At 39.1% G+C, this 26,172-nt stretch overlaps 2 protein-coding genes across 3 annotated transcripts in view; both read right to left on the bottom strand.

The window, feature by feature from the left end:
• TBK1 (TANK binding kinase 1) overlaps positions 1-5,856 on the bottom strand; it is a 40,179-nt gene extending 34,323 nt beyond the window's left edge. The window contains exons 1-2 of one of the 2 annotated variants that reach the window (XM_007447378.1): positions 5,729-5,856; positions 3,185-3,302 (exon numbers count right to left, since the gene is read on the bottom strand). In XM_007447378.1, the coding sequence (XP_007447440.1) occupies positions 3,185-3,271 (87 nt within the window). In that variant the 5' untranslated portion in view covers positions 3,272-3,302; positions 5,729-5,856. Of the gene's footprint in view, positions 1-3,184; positions 3,303-5,335; positions 5,377-5,728 lie in introns of those variants that run through there. The other variant, XM_007447377.1, reaches the window with a different exon arrangement.
• A 3,439-nt stretch (positions 5,857-9,295) lies between these two features.
• XPOT (exportin for tRNA) overlaps positions 9,296-26,172 on the bottom strand; it is a 38,728-nt gene continuing 21,851 nt past the window's right edge. Inside the window, exons 17-25 of the mRNA XM_007447376.1 lie at positions 24,906-25,144; positions 23,699-23,984; positions 22,563-22,752; positions 19,715-19,831; positions 19,424-19,539; positions 18,295-18,342; positions 14,855-14,926; positions 12,324-12,380; positions 9,296-9,903 (exon numbers count right to left, since the gene is read on the bottom strand). Of these exons, the coding sequence (XP_007447438.1) occupies positions 9,877-9,903; positions 12,324-12,380; positions 14,855-14,926; positions 18,295-18,342; positions 19,424-19,539; positions 19,715-19,831; positions 22,563-22,752; positions 23,699-23,984; positions 24,906-25,144 (1,152 nt within the window). The 3' untranslated portion in view covers positions 9,296-9,876. The remainder of the gene's footprint in view (positions 9,904-12,323; positions 12,381-14,854; positions 14,927-18,294; positions 18,343-19,423; positions 19,540-19,714; positions 19,832-22,562; positions 22,753-23,698; positions 23,985-24,905; positions 25,145-26,172) is intronic.

Here is a 26,172-nt window from a genome sequence, read left to right as displayed (position 1 = left end):
CAAAAAAAAAAAAAAAAAAAAAAAAGATTCCCTAGCTGGATAGAATGTGTATGTATGTGTGTGGGGGCTGGGATTTGAGAATAAGGTTAAAGCAGACCATCCTCATTGGACTGCACCACTGCTGCCTCGGGTAACCTTCTGCAACTTCACCTAGAAGACTAGGGCAGATTGCTGCTTAGCAGATCACTTCTAAAGGATCAAAGACACTTCCTTTCCTCTACCAAAGCTCCGGCAGCACCCCAACTCTCACTCTCATGGCATACTGAAGTAGATTAAACAGAGAATTACAATGTAGCCATAGTTGGGAGGGGATCCTAGAGGTACAAAATACATGCTAAATTTCAGGTAAACATTATATTGTCATGGTCCTCATTTAATTAACCTTTCTTTGAGGCTCTCTTCCAGACCCTCCCACCTCTTTCCAACCACTCAGGCCAGATTCTCTGAATTTAACCTTACTTTTCCCACAATCCAAGGTTGAACTTACCTGGAGTTAGTGGAGAGACCATTCGTTTCACCTATGAGCTCAGGGTTCAAGCATGCCCTGCCTAAAGATGTTTCATGGGTCTCTGTCTTTTAGGACCTCTGTGCTCTTCCTGCTTTGAAGCCCTCTCTACAGCTTCTCACACAGATTCACCACCTACAGCCATCACCCTCTTCCCCTCACCTCAGAATTTCATAATCTTCTTCTTAAAACCATTTAGCATCACAGTCTCACTCTTCAAGATCCCTCTTTGGAGACCACCACCTGCGTTATGTGATCACTCCCCCCTCTCTCCCCCGCTCCCCGCACACCAAATACCCATATATTCTTTCCAGAGGAGAAGACCCATTGACTGTTTTCAGACAGTATGAAAATGGAACAACTTAACTAGAGCTCAACTACACTGTTTTCCCATTTGATCAGCCAGGGTAAGGACACTGCCAAATCTATACCACGCAACAGAGAGATTTTTCTTGAGGACACCTGTCTCAAACTTAGTCTGAAATTAGGAGAATCCTAACAGAGGAGCAAGCAGGCAGAAGGACACAATGTTGCAATGTACCCACTATGACTCAGGCCAGAATTTTCCCACCTTTTGTAGTCTACATCACCCCTGTGAGATCACTGGGATATGTGTGGGAATGTCCCATTTTCCCTCTATTCAACTGCACAGTCGTCACTGTCTCTAAGTCAAAGCATGATGAATAATATTTAGAGATGCACGTGTACATATATATACAACGTGCAGGTCAACACGTCCTTCCTACAGCCCTCTCTCCTTTAACCTCACCTCAGTTATCACACACATATACACCTGTCCACACACAGTAGTAGCTCAAGGCAAATTAATGAAAAAGAGACAGATTAAGTAAGTAATATACTTTGAATAACAAATAGTAAACTTAGGGACCGGGTCACTCTGAGCAGTAACATAAAAGGGTTTAGCTAATATAGTTAAAGATGCTTGAACAAACAGTTATTAAGGACAAGCAGGATTTTGGGGGTATAGTCCTAACCCCTAACCCTTGAAATTGATGTCACTGAGAACAAACATGGTTTCTCAAAACACATCCCAGGGAAGACTGCTAGGGACTGAATACTAAACTGAGTGTTAGCAATATTTTAAGCCAGTTCTTATGCCTCTCAAATCCTTATTTGAAGCTTTCAAACTATAGTGGATAAAGAACAGTTTTACTTCCTTTGAAGAAGAATTTCAGGACAGCAGTCTACTCTGTCCTCATTCATTCATTTATTCTTTCAGTCGACAAGCATTTACAGAGTGCCTGCTAAGGGTAGGCACTTACATGAAGGACACTAGATATCTACGTAAGGAAAGAGGATCAGAAAATGTGAGATATTTACTAGTGCCAGGCACTTTATGCCTCCCTCAATTCCTATCACTACTGACTACCTGTCACTCCATCAGTTTCTAATTTACGTTCCTTCCAATACCACCTTGCTACTAAACCCAACACTCTTCATGGGCAGGTACAGCACATTATCTGTAGCTCAAATCACTAGGTCCATCATAGTGTCTGACACATACCAAGTGATTACTAAAGTCTGTTAAGTTAACCAGGGTCACAGGAACACAGACAGTCAGGTGCGTCTCACTGCTAAACCCAGAGGTGCCACGCCACCCGTTTTCTCTTCTTGGCACAGTGCACAAAACAAAAACAATTTCTAGGACAGGAATATCCAAGGCTGATCACTATGAATCTGACCAAGGACTGGAACCTGCGGACAATTCTAGAATTGGAGGTGAAAAAAACTAAAAACTGTACGACACTCCGATTCACTCTCTAAGAGTCAGGAAACAGCATGCATCTATGAATGTTCATCTCACTGCCACAGACAGAACTGACTGGTGGTCTCAAGGCTACAGAAAAATATAAGGAAACTCCTCCTTCCTAAAATGTTTAGAGCTCCTGTGCTGAATTCACAGTGCTGAAAAACTAGTGAATGATTATTTGCATTATAAAAGGATGTTTTTATTCCATTATTTTCCCAGCTTCCTTCCCAGAATAGAAACTTAAATGATCTTAAATCTCTTCATTTTAAATGACTTTAATTACCTTTCACTTCATCCTCCAATACAGAATCTGACACAAAGTCCTTTTGGTTCTTGAAATGCCTCTGGGATTAGCCCTTTTATTCTATTCTCACTTGCACTAACAAGTTCTGATTACCGGGATATATAGTCTTTTAAACCTGGGCTCCTTGATGATAACCTCACTTTACTCCAATCTACTTTGTAGAATGTTTAACTCTGGGGGCATGAAGCCTTAGTACAGCACAGCAGAATCATCTGTGGGTTTCCCTCAAAAATACCCATCTGCTCCTCACCATGCCTCCCTCTATTACCTCCTACCCCAAATCACTGCTGCACTGAACTCGGTCAGTGAGATCACTCACTACCGTAGGAGGATTAGGTCGAGGAAAAAACCAAATGGCACAACACTAATCTGCCCCAGTTCCTTTTTTCAAACAACCTTCTGTTTTTCTCCATTCCCCAACACATGACCTCTGCCACCACTGGGTAGATATTACTGCCTCTGACACAAGCTATACCTTAAGCAACCACAAAAACACATACTCTCTCTAGACAAATTAATCAAAACCACCAAGTCTCACTTTAGGACAAGTGTGCGTCTCAGAAAACTACATATATGGTGCTTTCACAGTATTCTCTGTACCAACCTTATGTCTTCCACGAAAGACATTTGCAGTAGCTCCTTGGCCTAAAATATCAGATAAAAGCCACAGATGATTAGAAGTGCTCTGCATCTCGGCGTGGTTAGGTGACCCTCTTGTTATACTAAGAGAAAAGAAAAAAAAATTACATGTTTGTTTTAAGGGAATAATACATTTAAGAAACAAATGTTAGCTATTTTTACTCTCAAGAAAGATCACCTATTATTTATTACTAAATCAAAGTGCATTAAACAGTCCAAAAAAATCTAACTTTCCAGCAATATTAAAGACTAAAATGGCGCATGGGCTCTGAAAAAACATCAACCAATAACATCTTATATATTCAATTTAATTCACTTATTCACAGGGCTGAAAAAACATCAACTTCCCTTCTAATTTTGTCTCTGTCAATGAGAGTGATATTGGCCATTTACCTCCTTAAAATGTTTTGAAAGATTAATCAATGACAAATCATACTATAAAGTGTTTTAAAATAAAGTAATAAGGTAAAATACAACAGAAATATAGAAAAAAAATTACTTTGTTTCCTTCGAGGGCAGGGCAACACTAATGAAAACAACTGTTGCCACTGCCTAACACTTCTATAACTTAAAATTTCACCTACACAAAGCCTGACAATCAGGAAGCAAAGGTGACCTTTCAGCAATAAATTTTGAAATTAACTTAAGGATAGTTTCTTCGACCTCCAAGTATATAAATATACACATACCGAATGTGTATTAGCAAGTCTTAAAAAATAATAAGGCTCAGCATGTATGGGGGCAGGAGGTATATGGAAAACCTCTGCACCTTCTGCTCAATTTTGCTGTGAACTTGAAACTGCTCTAAAAAATAAAGTCTATTAAAAAAAAAAGCACCACCCCTAGCCTTGTCCTTCAATACTGAAAAGCTGTAAAAGTATATTGTAAATATTTGAGCTCCATGTTGGAATAAAAATGAGGTATGCTAAATAGCATAAACACTTGTCCCACCATGCCACCTTAAACCTGATGTAATGTCAGGTTGAATCAAAACAGATCTTGCTCTCCCTTCATAGTAAGTTAGAATGGACTAGGTATTCAGTGATGAATTAACGACTGCCAATATTCCAAGTAGGGTTAAGTACACAAAGAATGGCCAGGGGTCCAAATTTCACCAATCTTTGATATACTCAGAGAGATATATATAATTTTACCACCCATCTAATTCAGATAAGGGAATTTTACATACAGCAACTTATTGGAAATAAGCAATAAAAATACAATTCCTTTTTCAAAATATGAAATACACATTTGTCAGCTACTGAGATAATAATAAACTTCTCAAATATCTTTTCAATAATATTTTCAAATACTTCTCAATATGAAAAGCTTTGCTGTTGCTTGAGATAAGTATAATTGGCAAATAATATCACTAAGTATCTATACCTAGTGGGTAATTTAAAACACATTTATCAGCTAAGATAGCTGCTCTCTATATGCAGAAATTAAACTATGGTGTCACAATGATCTGGGAAATGTTTTTTGAAATTATCTTCCAATAACCCCACAATAACCGCATACTAAAACATGACTCAGCACACCCAGAAGGTACTTGCTATATAAATCGTTCCAAAATTTGGACACAATAGGCAGGCACTCAACAAGTATGAGACTGGTAATCCTGCCTTAAGTATACTTCCTTATGCTGTCCAAAATGAAAGTTACCATCTGTCCATAGATGAAAACAGGCTTGGTGACGCTGCATATGGACAAAGTTCCAGGATTTCCAAACCCTACCACTAAGTGAATCATTATTAAACAGATATTATATTCAGCGTTCTTCAGGGAAAAAAGTCGGTCTTTGGTTATGCATTTGACAATTACTGGGTAGAACCTGTTCTGAGGCCACCTACTAAAAATGCCTGGGAAACGGATTGGAAATTACACTCATAAGCCACGTCCCAAAGGAAAGGTTTGGGCATTTGCATTATACGTGTGTACATTAAAAACGTCTTTGGCTTCTGGCTTCCGGCGAGTCAACCCCCGCTTCACTAAAACACGTCTCTTTTTAATCGTCTGAAAAAAAATCAAACGATTTAAACACTGCCAATAGCGTCCACGCTCGGAAAGAGGGGTAGAAAGCGGCCAGCCTGACTCCAAGGGAAAGGGCATCCGCCTGTCCCGGCGGCCAGGGCCCAACCCCGGTAACAGACACATCCTCTTTCTCGGTTGCCCAGCGCCACCAGACCAGGGAGAGTCCGGGTCAGACAGCCGGCCGTAGGACGAGGAGTCCAGGCGCAGGGGACGGGCCCGCGCGACCATTCCGGCCGGCTTCGCACGCCCCGGACACCCGGGAGGCGGTGTCAGCCCAACCAGAGTCGGGAAGGGCTCGGCCTGGGGTCCCACTGTGCTCCTCCGGTTGTCCGCCCCGCCCCCGCCCTGACTCAGCATCCCAGTTTCCCACTGGGGGCGGGAGCGCTTCGTGAGGGCCGTGCCCGGCTCTGCAGCCCGTGCCCCACGCGCCTTCGGCCTCTCCGCCCCCGCCCGCCCGCCCGCCCGCCCCGCTTACCTCGCCCGGTGTCCGCCGCGCCACCACCAGCGGGCTCCCGCGGCCTCCTTGTGCCTCAAGCCACTTCCGGCTTCGCGAGCACTGGCCGGGGGTCACGTGACCGACGGCCGGCGTGAGGGTGCGGATGCGCGTGCGCACTTCCGGCGCACCTCGCCCGGCTCTCCGAGGCCTGTTGTAGCGAGGGGCCGAGAGGCTGTGGGGCGGCTGGACCTCGTCCACACCCTCTGCCTGTCCCCTCTTACTCTGAGGGTGAAGCCGGAGAGCCCTGCGCACTGAGCGCAAGGATTCAGATTCCAACTGCGAATCCCGCCCCGTCCCCGACAGCCAAAGGCGGAGTGAGGTGATAGTGGGACAGACAGTGGACGGGTGATTACAAACATGCAGATAATCACGGGTGTGCAGAATGCTTGGACACATGAGGGGACATCGCTGGAGGATCATACTCTGCAGGGATAGATTCGTACGTATCTTAAAGACCACATTGGCTGCAGGCGAGCCAGATTATCGGCTGCGAGTAATTCGGAAGTGAGGTTCTTAATGTAAATAAGCTCATTTAAGTCCCTCTTTTTAGACGGTATTTTGGAAAATGGCAATACTGGAGAATCTAGGGACTAAAATCAGGTCCCCTGCAGTATTCGTGCCGCTAGGATCTCAAGCAGCTATTCCCGAGTGATCCTTGTTGCCCACTGACAGAACTGCAGCCTTTCTCAGCGTAACGAGAGGCAGAGAGGCCGAAGAGACCTCTGCAGATAAGGGCTAAATTTCTGAGGGAGGGAGGCGGAAGGAGGGAGTTCTTCCCAGATGAGAACTATAGGAGCCGTCAGTGAAATAGGAAGCTATGGCAGAGTGGTTAAGAGCAGAGGCTTTTGAATGGAATAGACCTAGGGTTGCAGTCCCAGCTCTCCCTGCCAAATACTGACTTTAAGTCATTTTTTAAAAAACCTCTGTAAGCTTGTTTAATCACATATCATATATACAATGGAGATAAGACTGTAATGCTTGTTACAAAGGAATTTACTTTATTAAACCTTTAAACAATGTTTAAGTGATGGAATCATTCTACTGTAACAACAATCTATTCACTGCTTACATTCCCACCAATTTTAGTTGTCCCCTATCTAATGCCAAGAAGAGAACCTGTCCAAGTTCCTTATAACTCACATCTCAAAGGTGAATGGGAGAAAATGTGATTAATTGAAGGCCTTGATTCACATGTTTACCACATGAGTGAGGAACATTGAAATACATTTTCTTAAAGATCAAGCCGTTTGTGAACCAATTAATATTAGTATTTAAGAGTTAAATAAACTTAGGCACAGAACTATACCAGGCCTCATGAAACTTGTAGTTCCATAGTTCAGTCATACAAATCCCTCAGTCTTACTGCCTCAATGAGGCTGTTAACAGATGAGATTCACCCTTGAGACAATTATTTGGGTGTTTGCTTTTGGAGACTAAGAACAATACAGAAAAGGTAATTCATGGTGGAAGAGTTTCCTAATTGCTATGGTACTCCCTAAGTGAAGTACTCTAGGCAACTTCAGGGAAGGAAGGTGGAAATTATTACACATGATTAGATAACATGAAGTTTTAATTTGTTACAGCCTCTTAATTCCCACGTTTTGATTTCTCTTAGCTCTGAAAATTTGTTAATCTCCTCAAGGGCTGTAAAGAGCCAGGGGAAAAGGAGGTGTTGCCTTTACATATACGGAATAAACAGTACAATAACAATAGCTATTATCAAGCCTTCATTTGCAGATGCTGTAGTAAGCTCTTTTCACGTTTAACTTACTGAATTCTTAGTTATGAGGTAGTTATCATTATTTCCCCCACTTTACAGATGGGGAAGCTGGGGCAGGGAGAAGTTATTTAACCTGCTCAAGGTTCTGAAACCAATTACCGGCAGCACTGCTATTTGAACCTACTTAATCTGGATCCCGAGCATGTCTATCTAAGCTCTTAACTACTGTGCTATGCAAGTCAGTATACTTTGGACAGTTAGTTCAAAGATCACTGCAATAGATGCAATGATGTCTCCCACTGTAAAAGGAACAATTAGCTCTCACTCATCTACTTTTAAAAGCATTTTTATTTAAGCACAGTCATCCCTCAGTATCCACAGGGAACTGGTTCCAGGACCTCCACAGATACCAAAATCCTTGGATGCTTGTTTCTTATATAAAATAGCATAGTATTTGCATGTAATCCACGCATATCCGCCCATATACTTTAAATTATTTCTAGAATACTTATAATACCTAACACAACGTAAATGCTATGTAAATGGTTCCCAAGTGCAACAAATTCAAGTTTTGCTTTTTGGAGCTTTCTGGAATTTTTTTTTCCCAAATATTTTTGATCTAAGGTTGGTTGAAACTATGGATGTGGAACCTGCACCTACAGAGGGCTGACTGTATAATATACACTCCACTGATCTATTTTTACAATTAACTGTCAACTTAGTTTAGTATGTTTATTCTATGATGTAAGGAACATATTTATAATCTCTTCTGGAATTAACACCAGGAGAAGATTTATGTGCAAAATTTTGAATACAATTTTAGGGAATTTAGAAGACCACTGAAGCCCATCCATGAAACCTCTAGGGACCACATGGGCCAAAGGTTAAAAAAAACCCTCAACCACCCTAAAACCTTACTTGGGCTTTTAAAATTTAAATTTAAATGATGACTACAGTAAGTGTGCTGCTCAGTTTTGTCCATCGTTTCTTAATTTTCCAATACTACTACGATATTATTTGTCTTCTTGGTTTCTTGCATAGTCATGAATAAAAATGGGGGAAGGCAGGGGAACTAAACGGGCAGCTACTACTTAAAAGCATCATAAACACATAGGTATATTGTGCCCTAAGTAAATCTAGTAAGATGGAAAATATTAGACTTTTTTTTTTTTTTTTTTTTCTTGCGTTATGCGGGCCTCTCACTGTTGTGGCCTCTCCCATTTGCGGAGCACAGGCTCCGGACGCGCAGGCTCAGTGGCCATGGCTCACGGGCCCAGCCGCTCCGCGGCATGTGGGATCTTCCCGAAACGGGGCACGAACCCGCGTCTCCTGCATCGGCAGGCGGACTCTCAAGCACTGCGCCACCAGGGAAGCCCAATATTAGACTTTTAATTCTATCAACATACACAGGCTTTTTCTAGTTCATTTAAAAAAAGGATTCTGGGGCTTCCCTGGTGGCGCAGTGGTTGAGAGTCCGCCTGCCGATGCAGGGGACGCGGGTTCGTGCCCCGGTCTGGGAAGATCCCACATGCTGCAGAGTGACTGGACCCATGAGCCATGGCCACTAAGCCTGCACGTCCGGAGCCTGTGCTCCGCAACGGGAGAGGCCACAACAGTGAGAGGCCCGCGTACTAATAAAAATGTTAAAAAAAAAAAAAAAAGGATTCTGAATTATTTAATAGAACTAAGTCACATGTAATCTTTTAGGAGCATAATTAAATAAATCATCCATACACTTATATGTGCAATCCTTTAAATGGGAAATCAGGGAGAGATGAAAAAATAAGACTCAGTATTTATAATAATTCCAAAAAGGACTCAGTAGATTTCACTACGTAAAATTTATTTCCTTTTTTTTTTTTATAAAAAATGTATAACACCAGCACCTACTCTTCAATCAGTTAATTTATGAAACCATTCTCTTTTGTAGAATACACATTGGCATTGAAACAGTTTAAAGAAATGTAATGGCTATCTACAAAAAATTAGTTTTGATTTGTTGTATTTCCCCCATACTTGATGAGTCTGCACACATAAAAGAAAATTAAAATTTTCAAACATTTTATATTCAGCAATTAAAAAAAAAGTACAGTTTTCCTGCTATGGTCTTTATAAAGGACTTAAATTTTCAAGTTAAAAAAAAAGGTACTAGGATAACTGCTGTATCTTATAACAGCATTTTTATATAGAACGATTTGAATTGGCATGCAAGCAACTTCTCTAGTTGTCACATACCAGTAATTTAGGGAAAATTACACCCATTTTACAGAAAAATCCCAAAGCATATACTGCAATAAGCTCAAAGCAGTGTTAAAAAGACCAGTGTGAATGGCACACAGCAACTGTTTCTTTATAAATTATTAACTGGAATTCCTGATCATGGAGTAGGCACAGGGAGATCCAGTCCTTAGGGCTTTGCTCTCTGGAAAAACACCTGTAAATAAAGTATTGGTACAATTAGTACTGATGTCAGAAGATTATCACCTTTACCTGAAGAATGGCTCCAGGTTACTGGGTGCTAGTCACTCTTTTGTAAAATACAATAGATTATGTAAAACATTTAACATACTCCATAAATCCACACATAATACAAGTCAAGAACTTTCTCTTCTGGACAACTTGATAAGGTCTAGAGATAACTTATGTTGCCATTTACTAGTGAAAATATGGTATCACCTCCAATGCTGTGAGATTCAAGCAGTCAGAGGAAAAGATGCTCTTGACACATTTTTGCTGATTGGCACTACTGTCAAAGTTAATGCTAGGAAATTAAATTTTGAGGAAGAAACAAACAGGTCAAAGCTAAAGACAGCAGTTGTTATCTCTTAACTATTTATTTATCTGATTATGAAAAAATACTTCCAATTCAACACTTGAGACTATGAACGAGTAGGCTAGAGGTTGTGCTAGGCACTGGCTCAGTATTACTACCTTCCATAGTTGGGTACATGTTAAGTGAGTATTCGAAAGAACATATGGTAGGCAGTAAGCTCATTATGGATAAGGAGCACATTCGTCATTATATCCCTAACACCTAGTAGATCAGACATTCACTTAACAATTAACTGTCTATTGACTAAGTGGAGAGAAAAGAATCATCAATATATGAGCAAAAAATAGCCCTACAAAGAGGCCATGCTTGAGATAAGCCTAGAAGAATGGGTAGAATTCATAAAGGAGAAGCATGCTAATAAGGAAGAAATCTTGAAGAACAGCAAGAATAGTAAAGACTGTTCCTGCAAGAGAAACCGGAAAGGTAGTCTGAGATCAGAGTCTGAAAAAAAAAAAACACCTAAATGCCAAACTAAGAAATATGTACTTTTTAGTCAATAAGTTATGAAGATTATGAGGAGGAGGAAGGAATTTCAGAGGACTGTTCAATGTTTTCAAACAGATCAGCTTGGACAGAACAATGGAAGGGAAATCAGAGTGAGATAAGCCTACACCAGAGTGGCAGCAGTAGAGACAGAAAGGAAGTTAGCAAGGAGGAAACAATCAGCAAGATCTAAGGATCAATCAGATAGGAACAGAGTAGGCACAAAAGAAGGAACTTCATTTTTTCCAACTAGAAGAATAACGCTATCACTGAAGAGAAGCTGGGCTGGGGAGGAAGACTTTATAAATGCTGTTTGGATGAATATGTTTGGGGCACAAGCCTGCTACAATGTACCCACATCTGCTATAACAGATACCTCTAACAGAGAGTTACAATGTTTTTAGTTCTTTAATCCAGTGTGATTGATCTTTTACTTAACAGAGGTTACCTCCACAGACACTTTGCTTTTTTGGGGAAATGGGAGAGGGGAGGGTTCTCAATGACAGACAGTAATTCTATCTTCTCACAAACTCTTTTGTCAGTTTAAGCTGACAGACTACTACTAGGGGAAAAACTTGCAAGGGAAGATGATAGCACCAAAGTCAAAGGATAGCACATTTATTTATCAGCAAAGCCCCTTGACTTGAATGCCGTGGGCAAAAGAACGAGGGAGCCATTAAGTTACCTGCCCCTAAGAAATTTAACACAGTGCTTTACCCTCAAATTTGCTGAATGAAGATAATAAATAAAAATAAAGAATAGTTCCTCATCCTGTCACACTGTAACCTTATTTCCAGACCATGAGCTCCTTGAGGGCAAGGAAAGTCACTCATATTGGTATTTGCAGCAGTTAGCATAGTATGTGTTACATAAAAAGCAGTCATGGAGTATTGAATGACTGACTACCCAGGTGAAAGCAAGATATCTGCTTCATGGATTTAACTGTAAAAATGAATACCAAATACATATTTGGTACTTCTTGCCAACTTGGAGGTTGACTGGTTGGTTTGTTTTAATTTGGTGATTTTATGAATGTAAAAAGAGCCTTAATGGCCAAATCTGAGGATTCTACTTTTTGTCCATTTTGCAATTTAAAAGTTTCAAGATAGGATACAACCAAGTAATTCATACTTGTTTCTTTATTTTTAGCTCCTTCCTTTCAACTCAATATGGGCAGCTGTTCACAAACATTACTTGTTCTCCCAGTCCTCTAGTTCCTATTTAATTACATCACAAAACTTAAATGAAACTTACATTTTCATAACAACATGCTCAGGCACATACACATTCAGTTTGCTTATCTAAGTTTCTATAATCTTTTGCAGGAGCTCAGTTGAAAGGGGCTTCACAGAAAACTCTGAAGTGTAACATCTATTAACCATGGATTCTTAGAAGCAGGTTTTAGAGCAGAGATCCCCAAATATGTAACTGTTGGTCAAACTACAGTATGACACAGTATCCTGTAATACGTATTGTCTCTTGGCTCTGAAACATCACCTAATTGTATGAAGATATATAAGTTTTTTCCAAATACTTACCTTTAAGTAGTTTTTAAAAACTTTAGCATCAGGCTGCTGAAGCGCTTGGCAAAACTCCTGGGGGGCCAGGAGGGGAGGAGAGAGAAAAGAATGAGTCTATTTGTATTAAATTCATCATAATTCAAAACCACAGTATTCTTTTTAAATTATGATTAAAAAAATAAAATCGACCATCTTAACCATTTTTATGTGTATAGTACCAGCAGTTAACTATAGGCAACTGTCATGCAACAGATCTCTAGAAATTTTTCGTCTTGCAAAACTGAAACTCTATACCCATTGAACAACTCCCCCTTTTCCCCTTTTTCCAGCCGCCATCCCCTGGCCACCACCATTCTGCTTTCTGTTTCTAAGAGTGTGACCACTTTAGATACTTCATAGTAAGTGGAATCATGCAGCATCTCTTTTTGTGACTGGCTTATTTCATTTAGCATAACATCCTCGAGGTTCATCCATGTTGTAGCATATGACAGAATTTCTTTTTTTTTTTTTTTAAAGACCGAATCATATTCCATTTGTATGTATATACCACATTTTACTCATCCATTCACCCATCAATGAGCATTTAGGCTGCTTCAAATCTCTAGGATTCATATTATAATTTATCAATTAATTAACCTGAACAGTTCCTCACCAAAAAGGTTATATGACATTTTCAAATGTAATACTTTTCAGACAGGCTGCTTTCACTTTTGAGAACATGGCCTCCTGGGCAAGATTGACTCTTGCCTCAGAAGGGTGGGTGGAACAAAAACCACATGGCTATGGCTGTTTTCATCTAGTAAGAGGGTAACTGAGCGGAGCCAGACTGAGAGAAAAAGAGAAAATTCTCTTCAATAGAACTGTGCAGGGACTTCCCTGGTGGTCCAGTGGCCAAGACTCCCTCCTCCCAATGCAGGGGGCCTGGGTTCGATCCCTGGTCAGGGAACTAGATTCCACATGCTGCAACTAAGAGTTTGCATGCCACAACCAAAGATCCCACAGGTGGCAGCTAAAAGATCCTGCATGCCACAACTAAGACCTGGCACAGCCAAAAAAAAAAAAAAAAAAAAATAGGACTGTGCAAAAAGTGCTGTCAGAGGCATATGAAAAAGGGAAAACTGGGAATCATTATCTTTTATAAGCAAATTATTAGATAGAAATATAATACGCAGAAAGACAAATATCATATATTGCTTATATGTGGAGTCTAAAAAGAGGGTACAAATGAACTTATTTACAAAACAGAAATAGACTCCAAAAACAAACTTATGGTTACCAAACGGGAAATGTGTATGTGTGTGGGAGGAATAAATCAGGAGATTGGGCTGACATATACACACTACTATATATAAAATAGATAACTCATAAGAACCTACTGTATAGCACAGGGAACTCTACTCAATACTTTATAATAGCCTATATGGGAAAAGAATCTAAAACAGAGTGGATATACGTATATGTATAACTGATTCACTTTGCTGTACATCTGAAACTAACACAACACTGTAGTCAACTAAACTTCAATGAAAAGAAAAAAAGAAAAAAATAATTTTGCTTCATTTAGCAATCTGGGAAACTACTGATATTATTCAAAGTTGAATGGTATATTTCTATTTTTGAGGTGCACTAAGATCATATGAGTAATTAATAATGTATTGTTTTCATAAAATACTAATTTATTTGTGTAACAAATGATAACTGAGAAAATTAATATCAAGTTAAAGATATGTCATAAGAGATCATAAATTTACTAAAAATGAGTTTTATGATTACTCTTATGTGAGATCTGTTTCTACCTCATTAGAATTATGTGCTGTTGGACAACAGGTCTGGATAACTATGCATCCAGAAAAACAATCAAATGCCATCATAAAAATCACTCTGAAAGTGTGCAAAAATGTAAGATAGCTTTCCAGGCACTTAAAATACGGTTTCAGATTCACAAATTAAGCACTGGTGAGCTTGGCCTGTGTAAAATGAACTACCTGGCACAAACTTTCAGAGTTGAGGTTCGTGTGCCACAGCCCCCTCTGGCAGTCTGGGGGAGCCTGCTGGACTTCTTGCAGAATGTTTTAAAAAACACTTGTGACTCATGGGGTTACAAAGGAAGCTAATTACAATGAATTATGGTTATCAAATGTATTTGTGACATGTGGTAGAAGAATAAGACTTACTGATTTAGATAACAAGGTCTAGTGGCATGTTCTAATAACTCGATTTCAAAAAGATGAATATAAATAATATTTCCAGATCTGTGGAACAACTAATGCGATATAAAAATATCTGTGATTTCTATGGGTGACAACATCACAGGCAATGCAAATACTACTGTGATTTGTCCCCTACACAATGGTAGGAAATTAAATTTCTGTTAAAGGTAGTGTTTTTTCTTATTCAATTTCATAGGCCCCCTGACATTTGGACTTTTGCTATCCTGTACATAGTAAATCAAGGAGAATGTAGTTTGGCTTCCTTGAATCAAAATTTAGATTGAATTACATAGCTCTATTTCTTTAATTAAGAGGAAAATCCACTAGGACAGATCTTACCTGAATTATCTCTGGAGCTACTTGCAAGGAAGGCAGGTATTCTTGTTGAAGATACTGAACACATTCTGGGCCCTGAAAATTAAATTGGGACAACATATGTATACTTTAAACACAAAATGGTATTGTGATTAAGAACACAGACTCGAGTGGAAGCCAGATTGCTTTGGTTTGAATCCTGGCTCTGGCAAATTTCTAGTAACTTGTGCAAGTTATTTAACCTCTCTGAGCCTCAGTTTCCCCACCTGAAAAATGGAGTTATTGTGAGGCTTGGATGAGTTAAGAAACATAAAGCTGTTAGAATAGCACTTGGCACTGAGGACACGTTCACATTATTTAGTGTTATGCAGTGCTAAAGATTAAACAAATACTCTTCTAAATGCAGGAAGTCACAACGCCAAAGCCTGGTTCCATGCACTGAAAGGAGAAAGCAAAGAGAGGGGCTTCTGGTTCAATCTACCATTGGGTGGACTATAGGGTGTCTATGGGTGTGCAAGGGGAAGCCTGTGGGTAGTGCCAGGATAATGAACATCTTTAGAAACTAAAATACAAGCAAGAAAGAACAAAATGCTGTGTCGGGAGATAACAGCAATAAAAGTACACCCCCCTCCCCCTTCCAGTTCAATAAACTAGGAAACAGGAATTTAGTAGCCAGGTAAGGAAACCAATACCCAGAAAGATAGGGTGATTTGGCTAATTTGCTGTTAATTAAGTCTGTACTAAGTAAAAAGCAGGTCATCTGACTTCTAAAACCATTGCTCTTCATTGCCAACTGCTGGTACTGCTAGATGCTGAAACTCTAATAGTTTTCTGGGCTTTTAAGGATAAACGTGGTAGAGGGAAGGGAGAATTCCACAAACTAACCCCTAAGCCCTACACCTTCTCAACAGCTACAAAGGAACTTAGGATACAATTTGAAAATGGTTTTCCTATAGCAATTTGTTTCTGAGACTGTGGCCTTGACCAAATTCAATAAATCCAATACTTAAAAAAAAAAAAAAGAAAGAAAAACAAAAAGCCCAGCTAATTTCACTTTCAAACTTGAATCTGACTTAAAGGCTTTAATACATTAAGGACTCCAATCTAGTCCAACTGAAAGTAACAGTTATCAAAATGAAATCAATCCAACTCTCCTCAATGTACTTCCCCCTGCATTAATATCTCAGCTTTTTCTTTAGTCTACTCCCTATACTTACTGCCCGTTCACTGCTCATCATTGCATATAACCCCACTGTTACCACTTAAAAATGGAGTATACTTTTTTTTTTTAATGAGGAAAAGTAAACTTAGACCTCAAGAGGAAGTCAGTCAGGTAGATAAATGAGAAAACAGAACAATGAAGCAAAACATTTTCTAATATGTTCCATTTGATTCAATTCTCTGTGTGTCTAAATAACAGGTCTAAGGACAAGATAAATACTTCTGAATTGTAAACATCATTCTTACTGTTTGTTATTCCTCATCCTCCTTGACTCTCTAGCATCCAACAATGTCAACTAGTCTCCTCTTTCACGACTCGCTTCCCTTAACTTTCATTCCTTTGGTTCTACTTCTAGCTTTCTCTTGACTCTTGCTTTAGCCAAAGTTCTTTCTATCCTGGTCTTAGAAAGTCTCATTCATTCCTCCTACTGCATCTTAGCAAACTACAACCTGAGGACTCCAAAATCAGTCTTTAGTTCTAACTGCTCTAGACCCGTATATTAAAGTGCCCTGTGAACATTTTTTCCACTTAGCTCTCCTAAATTCAACCCCAGTGACTACTGACTTACCAACTTTTCACATGTAACACACACCTAGCTCCGTTTTGGTTTTTAGCTATTCTACCTCCATGCTTTAGCTAAACGGGATAACACTATTTTCTACCAAGTCTACCATGTGACATCTGATCTGTCTTCATACACCCACCGCATAACTTTGCCCAGAGTGCCAGCTCCTCCTGGTCAGCCCGATGAATGTACATTTGTTTCAAGGTCTATCAGAAAAACAGAAAAATACCCCCTCTTTTCAATGGCTGTCTTAGACTGCCCTCATAGGCAAAGCTGCTCATTCATCTTTAGTCCCACCATGTTACATTTAATACAAATGTATTAGTTTAATATACCTCTGTTAAAGTACTTACTTAACCCATCCAATTGAGTTTTTAGGTACTGGTCTCCCCTGATTCTAAGCTCCACAAATATTGGGGAACTTTTTATTCATCTTTATACAGGTCTCCTGCAGCCCCAAAACACATACCCCTCACCCTAGCACATAGAGAAAATGTCTGATTGAAAACCCTTCAAATCTCTTTTGGAATCAAAAATTCAAGTTCAAACGAAGAGGGGGGCTATACGGAGACTCTAAGCAAGACGTCATGCTTTTATTTTAGGCAACTGAGGGAAGACTCATTAGATGACTGCAACTATGTGGGAATGCTAGTCCTGTGTTGGCATCCTAGCTTTGTGAAGTTGGAGACAGAAATTTTTGTTTAAAAAAAAAAAAAAAAAAGCTACCTGATTTTCAAATATTGGCAATCAACTCATTATTATTTAAAATACTGTATAAAGCAAACAACACACCAGATAGATTCAGCCCAGAATCACTTATAATTTATACAAATGGTTAAACTGACAAGGACACTACAACATTCTGAAGCAGTTAAGTGTTCTAACCAATCTGTAATACCAAGAAGTTGGACAAATCTGTGAAGAACCACGAGGTAGTGAAATCTAGATCATGAAATTCTGGCTAAAATTTTTCTCACTCTTTGTCAAACCAAACAAACATACATTTTAACCTTCCTGTTACCCCAAACATGAAAGACAATAAAGGATACTACTATTTTCATTCGACCCACCCCTCACATCCAAAAAAGTCAGAACTGAAGTTAACTTTTATAAAAGATATAGCTTTCAAGAACAAGACATACTCAAAACTACAACAAATAAGGGCTGGTGGTGCAGTGGTTAAGAATCCTCCTGCCAATGCAGGGGACACGGGTTTGAGACCGGGTCCAGGAAGATCCCACATGCTGCAGAACAACAAAGCCCGTGCGCCACAACTACTGAAGCCCATGCGCCTAGAGCCTGTGCTCCACAACAAGAGAAGCCACCGCAATGAGAAGCCCATCAAAATAAATTAATTAATTAATTAAGAAAAAAAAACTATAGGGCTTCCCTGGTGGCGCAGTGGTTGAGAGTCCGCCTGCCGATGCAGGGGACACGGGTTCGTGCCCCGGTCCGGGAAGATCCCACATGCCGCGGAGCGGCTGGGCCTGTGAGCCATGGCCGCTGAGCCTGCTGCGTCCAGAGGCTGTGCTCCGCAGTGGGAGAGGCCACAGCAGCGAGAGGCCCGCGTACCGCAAATAAATAAATAAATTAATTAATTAAAAAAAAAAAAAGGAAAAAAACTATAACAATAAGCATGTGAGCTGAAAACGAAGGGGCAGGGAGTACAAAGCTTACCCGTTTGAGATGAATTGTTTTCAGCGTCACTGCACACTCAGATAAAGCCTGTGAGAAACAAGTTTAAGAATTTTAATATAGTCAACTCTTGGTTACTGTTCCAACTTTTCTTTTTATTTCCCTGGCCACTGCTCATTAACATTTACATCCAAAGAAGGGATGGAATGATTTCCCGGGTGGCTCAGTGGTTAAGTATCCACCTGCCAATACAGGGGACATGGATTCAATCCCTGGTCCAGGAAGATCCCACATGCCACGGAGCAACTAAGCCCGTGTGCCACAACTACTGAGCCTGCGCTCTAGAGCCCGCAAGCTGCAACTACAGAGCCAGTGTGCCACAACTACTGAAGCTTGCACACCTAGAGCCCGTGCTCTGCAACAAGAGAAGCCACCACAATAAGAAGCCCACGCACTGCAACAAAGAGTAGCCCCCGCTAGCCTCAACTAGAGAAAGCCTGTGTGCAGCAACAAAGACCCAATGCAGCCAAAAATAAATTTAAAAAATAAAATAAATAAATCTACAAAAAAAAAAAAAGTGATGGAGAAAGGAAAGGTAACAGGCAGGCAGATGGAACAAATGGGTTAGATAGAAAATTTTAAAAATAGAAAAATACAAAAATGCTGTCTTAACGCAGTACATGATAATTAAGAAATCTAGCTTTTACTAGGTCCTGGGTAAGTGAGTAAAGGGCAACTGCTTGACATTAAGCATTCTGAAGATGAGATTTGGGGAAACTATCAAATGAGGAAGAGAAAGTTACTCTTAATAATTAGGCAAAAAACCATTAAGCCAAGTTTTAGAATGAAAGTAGAGGCAGGAAACTAATAACTCAATCAAGCTTTAAAAAATGTTTGTATCATGTACCCTTTCATGGTCCTAGAAAAAGAGTCTTGGCTGTTAAAGTTGGAGGAGTTGGATTTTATACATTCAACTTTAACATCAAGATTTAGTTATGAATCAAAAGGTCCAAAAGGTATCAATTTTTAAAAAATGAATTCTAATTTGAAATTTTTTTTTGTTTTAAAAAGGCATTGAAATCTAATATAATCAACCTGGCATTAAAAAAGAAATTGTGAGTTAGAACACATGAGATTTACACAAAGTAAACAGAGACTCCTAGGTGCTTACCAATACTGTTTGTGCATCTGCCAGGTCAAAGGTTTGTTTTAAAGGTGCTAAGAAACATGCGGGGACAATGTGCTTATAAACAAAATCAGCAAATCCCACTGGTCCATCTTTACCTCCTGTCAAGAGAATTCAGATTTTCATCTTGTATAAAAAGAAAGTCATTTAATTTATCACTGGTGAAAATCAACTCCCAGCTCCTATCTATGTTAGGGCCAGGATCCCATTTCATCTCTCTTGTCTTAGGAAACAGGTTGGGGAATGAAGTTTTTTTTTTTTCCTAAATCATCTTACCCCAGAGTTCTACCAACTTGGAAAGGATGATAAAACACGTTTTCTGGGCAATTGGATCTGGATATTCGACTGCTCCTTGAATAACAGTTACCAACACTCGTTCTACATTCTCTGCACCTGAAAAGAAAAAATAAAACTGAATATTCAATCTCATAAAGAACGAGAAAGGCAACCTGAAGCTCTCACTTCATATATAGTAACATAACAAAAACAATTACAGAGTCGTTAAGATCCTCAGTTTTTATTAACTTGGCTCCTAAATTTTAAGCATAAAACATTGAAAAGTTACTATTCCCTTATTATCTTGCCCTCTGGATTTCCATATAGCAAAATATTCTATGTTGATCTATATAGTCTCATTTATTTTAAATTTCAAAACAGCAAAGTGGCCAGTAAGATTTAACTGTCAGGTCAATTCTGGCAAGTAGCTACCACACTATTTATACTATGAAGGAACCAATTAATACAGCTTTAGGCACGCATGGATCATTCTCTAGGATAGGCCACATACTAGAACACAAAACAAGCCTCAACAAATTTAAGAGGATAGAAATTATTTCAAGCATCTTTTCTGACCACAACGGCATGAAACTAGAAATCAACCACAGAAGAAAAACAAAAAAACCCCCGACTACATGCAAACTAAACAACATGCTACTAAAAAAAAAGGAGGAAATCAAAAAATACCAAAACAAATGCTAATGAAAACACAACCATACGAAAATCTATAGAATGCAGCAAAAGCAGTCATAGGAGGGAAGTTTATAGAGATTCAGGCCTTCCTCAAAAAACAACTTAACCTACCAGCTAAAAGAATTAGAAAAAGAACACACAAAATCTGAAGTCAACAGAAGGAAGGAAATAAAGATCAGAGAGGAACTAAGCAGAGATTAAAAAAAAAAACAGAAAAAGTCAATAAAACCAAGAGCTGGGGGACTTCCCTTGTGGCACAGTGGTTAAGAAACCGCCTGCCAATGCAGGGGACATGGGTTCAATCCCTAATCTAGGAAGATCCCACATACCGCAGAGCAACTAAGCCTGCACACCACAACTACTGAGCCTGCGCTCTAGAGCCTGTGAGCCACAACTACTGAGCCTGCGGGCCACAACTACTGAAGCCTGTGTGCCCTAGAGCCTGTGCACTGCAATTACTGATCCCATGCACTCTAGGGCACACATGCTGCAACTACTGAAGCCCGTGTGCCTACAGCCTGTGCTCCGCAAGAGAAGCCACTGCAATGAGAAGCTCGTATACTAAAACAAAGAGTAGCCCCTGCTCACCACAACTAGAGAAAGCCTGTGCGCAGCAACGAAGCAGCCAAAAAAAAAAAAATCATAGCAATATTTTCTTAGATCAGTCTCCCAAGGCAAAAGAAATAAAAGCAAAAATAAACAAATGGGACCTAGTCAAACTTAGAAGCTTTTGCACCGCAAAGGAAACCACAAATGAAACGAAAAGACAACCTATGGACTGGAAGAAAATATCTTTCTTATCTTAGATCAGTCTCCCAAGGCAAAAGAAATAAAAGCAAAAATAAACAAATGGGACCTAGTCAAACTTAGAAGCTTTTGCACCGCAAAGGAAACCACAAATGAAACGAAAAGACAACCTATGGACTGGAAGAAAATATTTGCAAGTGATGAGACCGACAAGGGCTTAATTTCCAAAATATACAAATAGCTCATACTACTCAATAACAACAAAAAAAAGCCAACCCTGTCAAAAAACGGGCAGAAAACCTAAATAGACATTTCTCCAAAGACAAACAGATACATTAAAAGATGTTCAACACTGGTAATTATTAGAGAAATGCAAATCAAAACTACGATGAGGTATCACCTCACACTGGTCAGAATGGCCCTCATCAAAAAGTATCCAAATAATAAATGCTGGAGAGGGTGTAGAGAAAAGGGAACCCTCCTACACTATTGGTGGCAATGTAAATTGGTGCACCCCTATGGAGAACAGTTCCTTAAAAAACTGGCGGTTCCTTAAAAATACTAAAAGTGGAGTTACCATATGATCCAGCTCCTGGGTATATACCCGGAAAACATGAAAACTCTAATTAGAAAAGATACATGCACACCAATATTCACAGCAGCACTATTTACAACAGCCGAAACGTGGAAGCAACCTAAACGTCCATCAACAAATGAATGGATAAAGAAGACGTGGGGTATATATACAATGGAATATTACTCAGCCATAAAAAAGAATGAAATATTTCAATTTGCAGCAACATGGATGGACCTAGAAATTATCATACTAAGTGAAGTCAGACAGAGAAAGACAAATATTGTATGATATCATTTATACGTGGAATCTAAAACATGACACAAATGAACTTATTTATAAAACAGAAACAGACTCACATAGAAAACAAACTTATGGTTACAAAGGGGAAGGTAGGGAGGGATAAATTAGGAGTATGAGATTAACACATACACACTACTATATATAAAACAGATAAACAACAAGGATTTACTTATAACACAGGGAACTGTATTCAATATGCTGTAATAACCTATAACGGAAAAGAATCTGAAAAAGGATATGTATGTACGTGTATAACTGAATCACTTCACTGTATACCTGAAACTAACACAACATTGTAAATCAGCTTGAAACAAAAAAAAAAGGAATACTGCTTTAGGAAAATGGGAACTGAATACAAGTTAACTTTAAGGTCCTCTATGTGAAAATGATTCCCACCCTGACGGTAATAAAATGTCATCTTTGGGGCCAACATATAACTACTTCAAAAGTTTAGTCCAACTAGCTCTTGCTCATATAGATATACAACTGTGACAAGTACATAGACGATTTAGGCACTGCATGCATCCCCACCTTGATTTGCTATGACTTCGCTCATTCCACTGCCTGTGACTGTTTGCAGGAAAGCAAAGTAACTCCTGCGCAACATCTGCTTCTCTAAAGCAGCAGACTGGTCATTTTCTTCTGCTGGTCGGAGCAAAACTTCAAAAATTGCACGAAGAAGAGGCATAAACATTTGTTGTAAAAATGGGGATACCTGTATCTGAAGAGATGAAACAACTATTACTATTTCAGAAATAAGAAAATTAGTAATACGAAACTTAGAAAAAACATGTTTTACATAAAGCCTTTTTCTAGAGATTCTAGTTAGGACACATTTACATAAATCGGTTAGCAAATATCAATGTTAAGACAAAAGTCTATAGAGCATAACAGTATTGAAACCTCAAGATCGTTAAGTTCAACCCATTTCCTACAGTTCAAGATTCAGGTTCAAATAACATGGAGTCAGACATATTTCACAATCAAATATTGCCATGGAATATTTTCAAATTTAAATTCTCAATAAATGAATTCTACTGCTAAATTATAAAGGAATTTATATGATTGACTCTCAGGCTTTACATGCCCTTGAGCAAATTGCTTAACTTCTGTGTCTCAGTCTCTTCATCCTTAAAACAACAATACTTAACTTCTAGGGTTGTTACAAAGATCAAATGAATGTATAAGAAAATGCTCTGAACAGATTTTGAACACAGAAAACACTATGTAAGTGTTAGTAATTTTTATTAGCCAACTTATGCTTAGGTTACATTTCCTTGTACATAAAACTGACACTGAATTATTTTTAAACTACTTGGGCACCCAAATTACAGGGCTTAAAATTTATTCTTTAGGCATTTATTATTCAATGCTGTTTTATTTGCTTTTCTAAAATGCCAGACTAATAGTTTTCTTCTGCTGCATAGAACAGAAAAGGTCTGTTCTTATTAAAACATCTTTTAAGCATTTCCTATGTGTCAGGCAGTGTTGCAGACATTGGGGATGATAAAAATACCTATGATCCATGCCCCCAAGAAACTCAAAAAAAAAAAAAAAAAAAAGCAAGGGTCAAATGCTAAAATATACCTAAAGATGAATACATCTAATCTTGAAGTCAGGAGATCTTAAAGTCAGGAAATTCTCTGAGCTCTGAAGGTTTGTGGTACCTTAAATTTGGCTGTAATCTGGTTGATAAGAGGAATGAATTCCTGGAGGTCTTTTGCTTCACAATCTTTGAGCATGTGTTCTGAAGCAGATGGAATGAACGGGAGGACTTCTTCCTCCAGGCATATAATCATGCGATGAAGGAACGTGCGAACCCCACTTCTGAGAATATCCTTTTGTAAGGGACAACTGAGGGCTGGCAAGAACGTCTGTAAACAGTCCAGATAAACTTCGGAACAGCCACACTGTTTCACAGTCTGCTTGTTGCTGAAAGCTTTGCTGGTTCGACTATATAAACAATTATCAGGTAACTAGTTTTAAGTTTATTCTTCAAATATTTTATGGAGTAGTCAAAAACAACACACAACAAATTTCAAAACTGACAAAACAAAGAAGCCATTTCTTTATTTTCCATGTCACAGCTACGTCTATCTTTAGCTGATATGGTTATTTGTAAACTATTGCTTCCAGTTACCATTCCAGAAAGAGCTCAAGTTAAAATTAAGTGAATGAATGAAATGTAATTAATACAATCTCTCAAATGTGAGTCCACCTAAATGTTTTACTAAAATCCTGCTGACAACTTATGCAGAAAAGAGAAAAAAAATCTATTTATTATGAATAGCCTATACTACACAATCTGTAAACTACCAATTTATATTTAAAACAATCTTAGAATCAAGTTATTTATACAACATCTTTAACATAAGCTTTTGCACTGAAGTCTTCTGCAGAGCAATTTCTCTATGTAGCTTCTAATTAGCAATCACTATAACTTTCATGCTGTTATTATTTGCCAATAAACAGAGAGAAAGAAAGGGCAGCTTGGGTGGTCTTCAGGACACAATGTAACAACTAAAAAGAAGCCTCAGCACCTTCTCTTTAAGGTTCCAAAACTGATCCCCTGATGTCATTGGTATATAAACACTTAGACTAATCTCCTTAAATATGTAATCAATTTATGACAAAGAAATCAGAGGAGTTAAGGATTTAGATAACTGTCAAGTCAGAAATGCAGAATGTTACATGACCTAATTCCTTCTTCAGTTAAATCTAATTCAATGAATTTAGAAAATAAACAATTTAGACAATTCTCTGGACAATCTAGTTTTGGAAACATAGATATGCATGCCCGATTAGAAAAATCCAAGCAAATGATTCTGTGTATGTTGAAAAAATCACTTCACAAATTTAAATGCAATCACTCACCTGGCAAATCCAACAGCGTGGTTGAGACAGTCTGCAAGAGATGCCTGCCTTTCTTCGTCCTGCGCCAGCATCAATTTTTCTAACAGAATTTTAAACTTCTCCATGAGTGGAGTCAACAGATTCCTCATTAATGCCTGCTTCCGTTCTGCTGGGTACTCACTATTAACAATCAGCACTCCAGCTGTCTCATAAATAAATAATTGATCGTCGCTGCTCAACAAAGACTGGTAACCATTCTCCTAAAATGAAATTTAGTCTTATTGAAGTTTTTCTTTGTTCAGTTCCTCTCATTTAAATGAGAATAAGTACAAGAGGGACAGGAGATTTAATCTATCACATCAACTCATTATTAAAAAGAAGACTGAGTACTTATAAAATTTTTCCCAGGATCACACAATGGAAAACAAATGGAATTAGAGGTCAAAAGATCATGGGTCTAATTCTACCCCTAACAAGACTTCATAAATGGTCATATAATGTAACTGTTTGTTTTCTAACTTGTTTTCTTTTGTAAAACCTATTTATTATTAGGAGGCTAACAATCAGGTATACAACGTGCTTTGAATGTTAGGACAAAGGCCACACAAGTTAATACTTTAAAGAGTGTTTAAGAGTTAAATAACAATAAATACCACACAATAAACACACACATACACAACAGTTGTTACTTTAGAACATCTGAAAATAAGACTGCAAGTGAATAAAAAAGATCTCATTCAAGCATAAGCAAACATCTATATATTGATCCATTTTTATTAATGAGTTTGTTATTTTTTAATTTATTTATTTATATTTATTATTATTATTTTTTTTGCGGTACACGGGCCTCTCACTGTGTGGCCTCTTCCGTTGCGGAGCACAGGCTCCGGACGCGCAGGCCCAGCAGCCATGGCTCACGGGCCCAGCCGCTCCGCGGCGTGTGGGATCTTCCCGGATCGGGGCATGAACCCGTCCCCTGCATCGGCAGGCAGACTCTTAACCACTGCACCACTAGGGAAGCCCGAGTTTCTTATTTTTCACATTTATGCAGTCTGAGAGGCCAGGAGGAGGGGGAAAAATATCAGAGGCCCCTCTAGCTCTAACACTAAAGCTCCCTGTTAAGAAATTATTGAGGGCTTCCCTAGTGGCGCAGCGGTTGCGAGTCTGCCTGCCGATGCAGGGGACACGGGTTCGTGCCCCGGTCCGGGAAGATCCCACACGCCGCGGAGTGGCTGGGCCCGTGAGCCATGGCCGTTGGCCCTGCGCATCCAGAGTCTGTGCTCCGCAA

Source organism: Lipotes vexillifer, unplaced genomic scaffold (assembly GCF_000442215.2).
Source record: "Lipotes vexillifer unplaced genomic scaffold, Lipotes_vexillifer_v1.1 scaffold170, whole genome shotgun sequence".
Lineage (NCBI taxonomy): Eukaryota > Metazoa > Chordata > Mammalia > Artiodactyla > Lipotidae > Lipotes > Lipotes vexillifer.
Note: the sequence above shows the minus strand (reverse complement) of the source record. Positions and strands in the feature narration are given on the sequence as shown.